We start from the raw sequence: 12,318 nt of genomic DNA on the forward strand, positions 1-12,318 counted from the left end.
TTTTGTTGTTTCAGCTATTGTACTCTAGTTTCTTTGTAAATATCGTGCTGTTGGACATACTATTAATTTACTGCTTAGGTTAAGTTTCTGCTGTACCAAATCCTGGTTTAGTGTACAAAACCCCTAGTCTTCAAAAAATAAACCATACTACAAATTATTGCTATAATACATTTACAAAAGGCTTCCAGTTCTTTCTGGCTGTGACCGCAGGCTTCCTACAAAAAGCTTCCAGGAAAGTACTTGTATGCATGTATTTTGTGAACCTTGCACAGCCTTTGGGTGAGCTGTGTTTCACAGATGAGCTGAGAGTGTACAAATGGGTTGTACAAGAAGTTCCTACCAGGCTCCTGTCCTCTCTGCTGGGAAGAGCATGCAATCACAACTAGCCGAAGTCATCTCTGAAGCGTAAGGAAAGAGGGAGGAAAGTATTTAGCTTGATAAATTACATGCAGTAGAGCAATTGCTCTAATCACTTAAATTTGAGAGGAAAACAGCTTTTTCAGGCCTGAGTTTTTTTAAGAAAGGCATTCAGCAACAATTCTCAAGGGCTTTCCTTTGAAAGTTAACAAAAACGCAACCATGAAAGGATAAGATTGTTAGGGTAGTTTTTTCAAGAAAACGAAATAGAAGTGAAAAAGATGGAAAAGTAATAAGATGCAGACTTTCTAAGCTTGAGATTGCCAGTTAAAACCAGCCTGAATTTAATAGTGGCAAAAAAGCATGATGAACAAAACCATTGACATAAAAACAATTGTTGTAACTGAGAATAAATGACTCTTCTTTGCTGAAACTAAATAAACCAACCTCTTAAATCTAGAGAAGTCTTGCATTCAGGTTAGCTAGACACTATTCACACTATTCTCCGTGATTATGTTTATGTATATTAACTTAAGAATGTAGATATGATGATTTCATAGTATATTTTTAGGATTTGTACTTGCCTCTAACTGTAGACTATGCAAAATGAAAGCAAAGGATGCTGTAAGCTCGTTCACTGGAGAAAGGACAGTATGATGCTGACAGAAGGTGAACCTGACTTGATTTATGACATAGACTGTGAAGTAACTGATTGCTGTCAGTAAACATAAATAAAATTGTTTTCAGGGTTAAAGATAGCACACTGACTCAGTGCTCAGAGAATATATGACACTGGATAGGGTGTCATTTTTTTTATCCTTGCTGTTGAAGGAGCAGACATAATTTCTCATCTCATTAGAGAAAGAGAGCCAATGACTGGCAAACTTTTCAAAGTCTAGTAAACCTAAAATTAGATCTCTAAGCTGTGTTTCAGCTTCCTAAGCACAAGCAACCACATACGTGAGTTGCGTTGTTTGTCTTTGGGGTAGGCTTTGTAATAGGAAATAAATGCTTTTAGGCTTGCATTCCCAGAACTGAATGTCCTAAATGGGAAGAAGAAAGGAGAAATACAAAAATCATAGGTTTATTCAAATGGTGATCACTGTTATATATTGTGAAAGCTCATTTTTTCAGTTCTCCTGTAAGCTCCTTCCTATAGTAAGGTGGTGTTTTTTATTTAGTGCCTTGTGTACGTTGTTGTGCCCCAAACCTTGCTTTTAGATACACAGAGTGCATTTTGGGGTGTGGGGAAGGATGCTGCGAGACTGAAACATTTACCCTACTCTTCTATAGAAAATTATCTTAAATCAGAATTGTGTGTTTGTAATTTGATGCAAACGTGAGTTGGAACCATCTAGTTCTGTCGCATGGGTACAGCTGCTGCTTTCAGGGCGCTGCTGTAAGGTAGGATGAAGTGACATGCCTGAGGCTGTTCCACTCTCTGTCCGATCCGAGTTCAGCACCCAGGTGTTTCTGTTTTCCTCAGTACGTGGGGAGGAAGCAGTTTAAATTGGATCACTCAAAAACGTGAAAGTTTTCCAGTGTGTCTTTTACCTTCCTGGTGCGTAATATAATTCTGAGTTGCAATCAGGCTGAGTCTTGTTGCCTTCCTACATCGCATGGCTTTGAGGCTTCTGGTGTGAGGAGGTTCCTTCAAGGCCCTTACATTGCCCGGAAGGTAATCACACCGTTAAAGCCAGCTGGCTGCCGTGCCAGCCCCATTTTCTTTAGCTCTGCTTCCATCTTGAGGGATGTGCGCATCCGAGCAAGAGCTGAAGTAGGCGAGGAAGAGCTCAGCATAACCTTGTTAAAACATAATAAGCAACAACAAAACATGCAAGGGAGGAGAGGATCAAGGGGAACGGAAGGTCATCTCCATTTCGCTGGAAAGCATTTTCTTGTGTCCACTGCAGTTTAATGAACTTTCCCATCTGGTGCAGGCAAAGCAGCTGTGCCGGTGTCAGTATTGCCGCATCCGTACCGCTGTGGCTCAGCGTACTCCGCATTGCTGTGTCCCATTCTTCTCAAATGGGAAGAGGGAACCGTCACCTTTTTAGGAATTTTCACCTCCCTACACCTGCTGTAGGTAAAAGTGAACATATAAAAAGCATAATAGATGTTTATGGCACCATTCAAATAATGAAAAAAACCCCAACTGTGTGGAAAACGTCACAGCACTCTCAAAAATAGCTGGCTGCAACAAGGTCTTTTACCATCTCATACCAACATACTCTTCAGGCCGGTCCCCCTGCTGCCTTCTCCTGGTCTCTCCTCACCCAGTGTGCACTCTCTCTCTCCTCTCTACTTCTTCTCTCTCTTCCTTGGCTGCCCAACCTCTTAACAGAACCAGCCACAGCTGCACCTTACCCACATCAGCCAACCCACCTCCCCCAAGCCAGCCCACAGTTGTATATTATCGATGGTAATTAACCCAGCTTCATTCCTCTACAGAAAGTCTTGCTGTGTTTTGGTTTGTGCAGTAGGCAGTGGTGGCACCCCTGGCCATGTGCTGCTGGCCCTGCTGAGCCGAGCGGCCTCTCACCGCCAGCAAACAGCTCCCAAACTGGAAACAAAAGGAATTCCAGCTACATGCTCAGATCCTCTACTGAGTTTTCAGATGCTCCGTGAAAAGCAGGGTTAAACTGCCTTGTGTGCACAGCGGTCTGCATGTGCCTCTAGGCAGGGAAAAGACTGGCTGAGATGCTGTTAGGTTTTATTTCATTTGCCTTTCTGGTCATGTGTTTTTGTGCAGGAGTACCTAGTGAATAAAAATATGAATGATTATCATTGCAATTCTGATGATGGCTAGAGGCATGAAATTTGTAGGTCTGACTGTGTGCTTACCCCTTACAATTTTATTTCATTTTTCCAGTAGCACTACCTGCATTTTACAGACTTTGGGAAATGAAGTACAGAAAGACTAAGGTGTTATTTTCTGTCAAGTGTGTAGGAATCTGATTACTGCTAAAGTCAGTGGGAAATTGCTGCCTAAAATCCCTTGCAAATCTGTTCCAAAGTAAACTGTCCTGGCTCATCTAGGGGACTGAGTGTCGCCTCTTGATGGGCAGAAAGCCAGAGCACTGTCCTTTTCCAGGTTCACTAACTTTTCAAAGAACTTCTTGAAAACCTATTTCAGTGTAAAGTGTATGTGTCAACGTGTTCTAATGTATCATCCATTTAATGGGAATTTCAAGTTTTAACAACTACCAATAATAATAATAGTGATGATGATGAAGATGAAAATCCTCTTTTTTAGAATTCTTTAATGAATGAAATTAAGCTGAACATGAATGGAACATAAAGAAATAGGTTGACCATGCAGAAAGGGAATGTGTGTGTGGTGTCTGGGGAAGAAGTGGTTTGCTCTGCTCAAATGACAGAATCGGCTCCCTGACCTTCTCCCCACCCTGGCCTTAGGGAGCCTGGCTGCAGTCAGGTAGCCTGTACTGTCATCTCGGTGTTTTGTTTGCATGTTTCCAGTGTTTCATGACAGCTACTCAGTGATGGGGTTTTCCTGGACTATCAGGGGAAGATTCATATAAACCCGCAGCTATGCAGATAGCTGCTTGAAGGCTGTCATTACTCCAGTGCTCCGTAGCAATGCCGCTGTTATGCGCTCAGGCATTCCGAACGGGCTGGCTGCACTCGTGTCGTTCTCTCAAGTCACATTCTGCCCCAGAACGTTACCCTCCAGAACCCGTATTAAAAATAAACTTCGAAAAAAGAGCAAGAAGTTATCCTGTTATTCTGGATTGTCCGGTTTCTCTCTTCCCCACGTCCTTTCCACATCCTCTCCTGAGCTGCACAGTTAAATAAGCTGAACTTGTGTTCCTCTAAAGCATGCTTCTGGACATGGACTCCAAACCACCCAGCAGTACTGTCTCTGTGGTCTTATTCAGCGACAGATCTCCTAGATGATAGTAGCAATGCGAATAATAGGTTATCTTCCTTGCTAGGATAAGTTCTCTTATTAACGATGGACAGATTTGATGTCCTACCAAATTATATTATAACTGATGGTTTGCAGCTGCTATTGTTTATACTCTTGAGCTAGTAGCACAATTGAGGACAGCCTGTCTTGAATCTGTGACAAGGCTTTTCTACAGCTGTCCAAAATATTTCTGAAAGGGAACAAACTTCATTACTTTAAAAAAAAAATAAAAATTGGAAGTGTCAGCCTCTGAGCTTATCTTGTGTGCGTTTTAAATACTGCTGTTTATGATCCAATTCATCTTCATTTCAGAGATATACTTCAAGATATGATTTTTGGTGGAGTTGTTGGAAATTTGGACATCTGAGCTGTGAAATTTAGTTTTGAGTCTTAAGATCAGCCACAGAACTCCCCATGTGAAATGAAGCAAATGGCTTAACTTCTCACTGCTGCCAACTCGGGTGTCAGAGGCAGACCTGCTTTCCTTTCCTCTGCTTTTTTCTTAGCCTAGGTGGAAAGTTTTGGGAAGCTGAGGCCGTTTGATTCTGCAGCGTTCAATGAAAATGCATTAGGAGCTGCAGAAACGGTGTTGCGTCGGTCCTTGGCTGTGCAGGCTCCGTGGTTAACAAGAAATCCAGAGTGTGTCTGACTACGTACGATACCAGTGAGCCACCCCCTCCCCTTCGTGGCTGTCCTGGCCGCTGTGTGAGCTAGTCATGGTGCCTGGGGGGAAGGTAGAGCGGCGTGCTCGCCCTTTAACGCTTGTGCAAAGACTTTTCTCCCTGCCTTTGAGGTCTTCTCGTGGTGTACTTGAGCGTGTCAGTGCTTGGCAAAGCATTGGGCTGCTTTGCGGAGAGGGACACCAGCTGCTGCTTTGTGACAGTCTTCAAGGTGGCTGGGAGGTCCTTCAGCGTTACCCTGTGGTGCTTTGATGGAGCCCTGGGAACCGGGGAGCAGGCACGGGCCAAGCCGGCGTGCCCTGCACGGGTAGGGAAGGCTGAGGCTGGGCCATGGGCAGCACCACATCTGTCTTAAATGTCCGGGGCTAAGAAATGGGGCATTTGTGTTTTGCCCCGTGCCTTGCAGCCTCTTCTCCTCGGTCACAAACTCTCTCAGTGAAGGCTGTCTGCACGAGCCTGTTTTTACGGGATGAAGGAAATTGCAGGAAGACCAGGACGTGGGCAGGCAGAGTGGGTGTTCCTGGGTGTCATGGCTTAACCACAGCCGGTGACCGTGTACCACGCAGCTGCTCCCTCACTCCCCCCCAGGGGGAATGGGGAGGAGAATCGGAAAGGAATGTAAAACTCGAGGGTTGAGATAAGAACAATTTAATACTTGAAATAAAATAAACCCAACAATAATAATCATGGTAGTTATAATGAAAAGGAGGGAGAAGTGCAGAGGAATGAAATCCAAAGGGAAGGGAGAAAGGAGAACAAGTGATGCACAACACAGAATTGTTTACACCCGCTGGCCGATGCCCAGCCTGACCCCAAGCCAAGCCCCCTGCCCCAGCTTCTGTACAGGGCACGGTGTCCCGTGGGATGGAGCATCCCTTTGGCCAGTCCAGATCACCGGTCCTGGCCGTGTCGCGCCCCAGTCCCCGTGCCCCACTCCACAAACCGGGCCCCCTGGCTGCTGTCCCATTGTCACACCAGAGCCAAACCCCAGCTCCCACCAGCACCACGGCAAAAATCAGCTGTCCCGGCTGAAACCAGGGCAGCGGGTACACGTGCGGGGGGGAAGCGGTATGTTACAGGGGAACGGGTAATGCAGTGAACAGTTGTCCCACACTGTAAGTATGTAAAAGGAGAAGTCAGGAATTCCTGTGCTATGTTGTTACTACTTTTGTCATCTTTTCAGTAAACAAAAATGTACAAAACCTACAGTATCACTAGACTTTTTAAATGCAAAAATGACTGTGTTCGTTCCCACAATCAGCACTCATAAAATAATATTTTCTCCTGGAATTTTGCTGGCAAAATTTATGTCCCCAGAGAGAATTCAAGGAAGCGAACAAAGCAACATTAGTGCCATGTCTCTTTAGAAGGTCTCAACCAAACAAGATGCATGGCTTGCAAAAAAAGAACAAAACCCAAGAACCTCCTGAAACCCACGGTGTTTTACGCAAACAGCTCTCAGTGCTACAGAACAAACTCTTTTAGCAGAATGTTTAAGGCAAGTTTGGGGCTTTTGTAGCAGCTTAATTCTCTTAAGTTCTCCAGGGTTTGCATGAAAAGATAAAATCAGGAGGCAGAAATATGAATCAATTAATGGATTCGACACATGGCTGCAGTCTCCATTCCATTTGTGATTGATGATTCCTAAAGGCATAAATACAACTGTCCCATCTGTTCCTGCCTCTCTCCTGAGAGGTGTTTAGGATATGTATGAAAATGAAAACCAACGAGAAGTACTTCAGGCTGTGTGGTGGTGTTTGTACCCTTTGAAATGAGAGGCTGCCTCTGCCACGGAGTCTTAGCTTTTGAGAGCAAGCGAGCACCAAATGACAGCCATAATTTTTAATTTCTTTGCCATGGTAGATTTAAGACAGACTCCAACCAGCTGTCTGTGTTAACGAAGCACTAGGTACATTATATAATTCTGAGGTTCTGAATATAATTGCTGTGTATGCTGCATAAAATAAGTTCCAACTGTACTTGCATCTCTCATTTCCCCTGCCAGTGAAGGATACAATAATAGTGAAAACAATAACAGTTCGGTGCTTCTGCAGTGTAGTCGTGGGGGGTTGCACTCAACGAGCGTGGTTGTGTTCCTTATAGAGAGATCTTGGCTGAGAAAATCACAGTAGCCAAGGTGAAGGTTAGCTGTAAGATGAGTCTTTGCCTTGTGAGTCTGGGTGCTCTGACTAAGGAAATTCCTGGCACTGGATGTCTACTCGGGGCTGGAGACCGGCCCTTTGGTGCAGGGTGCGACCTGTGGCATGCCATGCGCGGTGGCAGGGTGAGCGGGGCTGCTCCTGGGTGCCGGCAGCAGCTCCCTGCCTTGCTCTGTCTGCTTGTAGAGCAGCTGGACATCAGCAGGGACTGTGAACGTGATGAGACAAGAGGCTTGGGCAGGATGGTTCCTTTGGCGGTAGGGTCTTGCATGACTGCAGCCTTCACACATGCCAGGCAAGGGGAGCGATTTGCACTGTTCTTGGAGGCTTCCCTGCTTAATTGATTAGTTGACGGTGGCTCCCTGGCCATATAGCTTCCTAGGATTTTAACATTTATTTATGCCCCTTGGTGGAAATGCAGTGAAATGTTTTTGATTTTTTTTTTTTTTTTTCAAAAGTGTGGTTTTGTCAGGTAATCATTGGTAAAACCTGAGCCTTTTCTGACTAAGGAATGTTTGGTGGGGTATGGAGTATGTGTGGCAGACTTAAAGTTTCCATGTTTTTCATTCCAATTAACATGAAAAGGGCAGAACATGGGTTTGAACTGGGGCTCCTTGCCTCTGAATCAGTGAGATTCTGCAGATACTGGCCAACAGCCTCTTCTTGCTTAATCCCTGCCCCCTTTTGATATCAAGTTGCCAAAACAAAAGGCAGCTTCCGTGAAGCAGTAGTTTTAGCCAGACTTTATAACTAAAGTCCTGTTCTGTTTTTACAGCTTTTACAGCTTTACAGTTTTTCATCTCACTTTTATCAGGAAATGCATTGTACACTTAAACAAAGCAGATTGAAGTGCATGACCTTATCCATGGGCTCAACTCTCCAGCTCTCTGGTGCACCTTCACTGTCACAGTAGTGTTTGTAACAGCACATACGTGGCCCGTGTGCAAGGTGTGTTCTGTGGTCTTTTCTCTTTCTTTCCCTCTTGCCAAAAAGGAGTTTGATAAATCTAGCAATAGAAAAATAAATAAAAAGAAGTAACCCTCAGCTTACAGTTTCTGGCAGAGGAGGTTTGGGATGGTAATAAACTGTTCTTGCTACTTGAAACCGCGGATGTGCTCAGGTGGGTGATGAAGTGCTTGAACTAGTGTCCAAGCAAAAGGAGTCAACTTTTCCTTCCGTTCATACTTTTGTAGATTATATTGCAGAGATACTGCTTCAAGACTTGGCAGCAGCAGCCTGCCATCAGACTTACCAAACGCAATCTCCAAACACTGCTGCTAGAGTAATCTTCCTTGACAGTTGTTCTTGCTGCTACAGTGCTTCCCCACTAGCTCCTTGTTTTCCACCAGCTCAGATTCGGTGTCCCATTTTATTATGTATTTTACACATCGCTATGTCTGGGTCTACACTAATAATTAGTTACAGGAAGGTAAAGTAATAAAAAATTCCAAGGTACCATTGGTACAAGAAGGTTCATTAGAATGTACATACTTGTTCAAAAGCGAGTGTAGTTTATTTTAATACTTTGTATGAAAGTTACTGAAATCACTGAATTGGTGAAAATACCGGGTGGCTTCCTATTGAACGATGGGAGAGAGAAGTGAGTGGAACTCATCCTGAGTGGCACGGGCTGGCCTCATTCATGTTTGAACTGACTTAAGTTTATGTCAAGACCAAACGTTCTTACTCCTCACTGTTACTTGGGCTGGAGGTGCTTGAGCTAGGAGAGCAGTGAGTCTGCATCAGTTGTGTTTGAAAAAAATAATATCAATGCTTTTTGTACTTTAACCTAGGTTTTCCTTTTTTAAAACATGACAGTTTCTGAATTTCTGTTTTTTAAGATCTAAGGAAAACTTGAGAATCAGAGAACGTGTTTGTGTCCAAACAAGGAAACTTTGCATTGGGTGAAAAATCTTTATCCTAACTTGCTTTTAGTAAAGACTAGTTGAAATTGAGAGTTTGTGATGAAACCTCAAACCATACAGGTTTCACGTAACTTCAGACTAACAAGTACCTAGGTATTTTCATTAATCAACCTAAGGAGTTAATATTGATTTAAATCTGTATGCCCGGTACTCTTTGCTTAATTTAAATAATACAAATTTAAATCAAACCTAAAAAGCTACAGGTCTTTAATTAAATCTGCTGAGCAGTCCTTCATGAAAAAAACGTGTTTCTGTTTAAGCATGGTTTTTGGTGCTTTTGGGGGTCACTTTGGCGAGGAGCCCCTTCCGTTCCATTGCACAGCACTGACTGTTCTTAACATGTCTGTTAAGTAGCAGCAGACAGAAACGGACACCTTTGTGCTAAGCAGCGTGCAAATACCCACAGGCGTTCTGTGTGGAAGAAAATCTCTTTCCTGTTTTGCTGATGAGGGAAAAGTGAATTGCTATAGGGTATATGATACATACATGGCAAAATTCAGATCACTCAAATTCCTCCAGTACTTAAGCTACAGACCATCCTTTTCCCTTAATTTTTGTAAGGCAGAGGTAGCTCTCTTAGCACATCCTGTGTGGACTGCTGTGTAAACGTACAGTAATGGCTTATGATTGAATTCCTTCGTTTGTATGGCTGGGATGATTTAAGCATTTCTAAGATATAACACAGTTGTCCCTTCAAAACAGGAGGAGCAAAAGGATCCTCTGAATAATCCCTGTTTCATTCCACATTCTTGCCTTATGTAGAATTTGTATTACTCAAATCCTACTTTAGTTGCCAACCACCTTTCTTAATTTTGATATGACATCTGTCAGCTTGATCACAGTTATTTTTTCAGAAGACACCTGAGAAGGAGGGAACATCGTCTCTGTGGAGATGATGCCTTCTTTAAAGTCAAACAGTGCCTCTCAGGAGCATGATGGAGAAAGAAAAGCCCCCCTGAAGAACAGGGCAGGTTCCCTTACTGTGCCGTTGAAGGGTCAGTAACAACCATTCCCTCTGGAGGGGTTCTCCGCTGACACGGCTGCAGCCACGGGTGCTGTTCTTTGAGTTAATCGTGTGGCCTCCACGTGTTCCCCTCGTAGGAGATCAGGGGCAAATATTGCAGTCGGGCTGGAATATATCTTACTTTAGGAACCACAGCAAGGAAAACCTTATTGGCAAACTGCAGCTACATGCCTTATAAATTTTAACGCAGCCAATTTACTCCTTGGTACAGTGGGACATTCTAGTAGTGCAGTGAGAAAGCTGCACTTACTGTAGTTACATTTCCAGCTAATTCATCAAGCGGAGTGCAGAAATATGAATAAACCATTATCTTATTTGAAAATTGGTTACTGGAGGCCAGTTCTACATTTCCAAAGGGTTATCGATCCTTTGAGTTCTTTTCTGAGAAATTATTCTTAAGGGAAGTACCGTAATGCATGCGTGAACATGCCATGGTGTGTTGCAGACGTGAATGCCTTAAGCATTACCCAGTGAAGGAGCGGTAATTTGAACCTTTTGGGACAGATCTTATTCATTTAAACATGAACTGTTTTTTAGGGATTCTAACATCTGTCCTCCCTCTTTGTCAGACCCCGCTCGGTTTTGCTGCATTTCAGGCGCAGCGGGAGGCTGCCTTATATGCTCAGGTGACTTTAATTGCAGAACTCTGATAGTCCCCACTACTGTACCAAGAACAAGCTTGTACGGTTAGCGGTGTTGCTCAGGGGTTGCACCTTTGTATATGAATAGCTTGTTCGGAAAGTTGTGATTATATGAAAGCTTTAAGAGAATTGTTGTTATCTTCTTCTCCTTGCAGTGGCCAGTTTGCTATAGTGAAGAAATGTCGAGAAAAAAGCACCGGTGTGGAGTATGCTGCTAAGTTCATTAAAAAACGTCAGAGCCGGGCCAGCCGTCGAGGGGTGAGACGCGAGGAAATCGAACGGGAGGTTACTATTCTGCAGCAGATCCTGCATGCCAATATCATCAAGCTGCACGACATATATGAGAACAAGACGGATGTGGTCCTCATCCTTGAGCTGTGAGTAAGGGGACTTCCTACCCTCCCGGGCAGGAGGAGGTAAACAGGACCCGGAAGGCGCTTGCAGGGGTTGCGGAACACGGAGGCGGTGGCTGTGGTGTTCTGCCTCACAGATCTTGGCAGGACGATGGAGTGAGGTTGCTGGTAAACAGGCCCCCCAGTTCCTCCACGTGCCCTGGGGATACAGGTGCGCGCTGGCGTCAGCGAGGCGGTGGGCACTGAGCCAGGGAGTGCCGTCAGCTTCAGCAGTGTGCTGGTGGAGGCGTTACCTCGTGCCTGCCTAGCGCTGCCCTGGCGTGAACCTCAGAGGGAGAACCGATGGCTGCTGAACACTCGTTTCATTTTCCTTCCTGTTTTCGTCTCTCCCAGTGCATGTGAAGCCATCAAGCCCTTTGCAAACCCTGCAGCCATGCCGTTCTCACTGCTCCAGTATTTTCTTCATTTAGAGGAGACTGGGGGAAGAGGGGAGGAGGGCAAGGGAAGAGGTTTTTTGATCCTTAGGCTTTGGCTGTTGGGGATGAGTAGCAGCAGGGCAGGGGTGAAGAGCTGCTCCCTCTGCTCGTGTCCTGCCATGTGATGGGGGGCAGCCCTTGCCATGCAGGTCCTGCTGACAAGCGAGCCCCCCAGCCAGGTGACCTGTGGGCTGCCCTAGCCTCACCCCAGGTCACCCATCGTGACCCTTTGGGCAGCCAGGCTGCTGGTTTAGGGTGACTCTCCTAAACTATATGTTGGCTACATACCGCAAAATGGTTCATGCTGTGGAAGAGAGGTTTAAGGCAAGCTAGCAGCAGCCTCTCTGTCTGGACTGAGGGGACAACGGCTTGTTCTGCAGAACCTGTGCGTGTCCCTTCCTGGAAGAGTAAATGCATAGCCCAGGGAAGCTGGAAGTGTGGTCAGGAGTCATCTTCACAGAGCCTTGGCTTAAGGAGCCTTTGCTTAGCTGAAACATGAGTTTGTATTTCAGGGGGTCACCTTTGATGCTTTTGTCTGTATTTAATCTTATTGACTGAAAAGGAGTGGGAGAACCTGGCTAATAGGTGTTTACCATGCAGAGAAATGCTGGTTTATTAGAACAAGAAGCAGTATCAAAATTACCAGTCTCTGCAATAGCTATTTAATTACCTGGTGGATTTTGTTTGGCTGTTTGTTTCACCAGCCTAGAAATACATCCCAGAGCCACTGACTGTTTCTTACATCCTACTGCCCTTCATTATGGTTGATGGA

The 12,318-nt window shown here is 44.7% G+C and overlaps 1 protein-coding gene across 10 annotated transcripts in view; it reads left to right on the top strand.

The window, feature by feature from the left end:
* The window catches only part of DAPK2 (death associated protein kinase 2), a 56,944-nt gene that overhangs the window by 16,463 nt on the left and 28,163 nt on the right, over window positions 1–12,318 (top strand). For all 10 annotated transcript variants that reach the window (XR_008822945.1, XM_056345630.1, XM_056345626.1 and 7 more), the window contains one exon: window positions 10,873–11,094. Coding sequence is in view for 9 of the 10 variants with exons in the window: in XM_056345630.1 (XP_056201605.1) it covers window positions 10,873–11,094 (222 nt within the window). In the remaining variant the exon portion in view is untranslated. The remainder of the gene's footprint in view (window positions 1–10,872; window positions 11,095–12,318) is intronic.

Source organism: Falco biarmicus, chromosome 7 (genome assembly GCF_023638135.1).
Source record: "Falco biarmicus isolate bFalBia1 chromosome 7, bFalBia1.pri, whole genome shotgun sequence".
Lineage (NCBI taxonomy): Eukaryota > Metazoa > Chordata > Aves > Falconiformes > Falconidae > Falco > Falco biarmicus.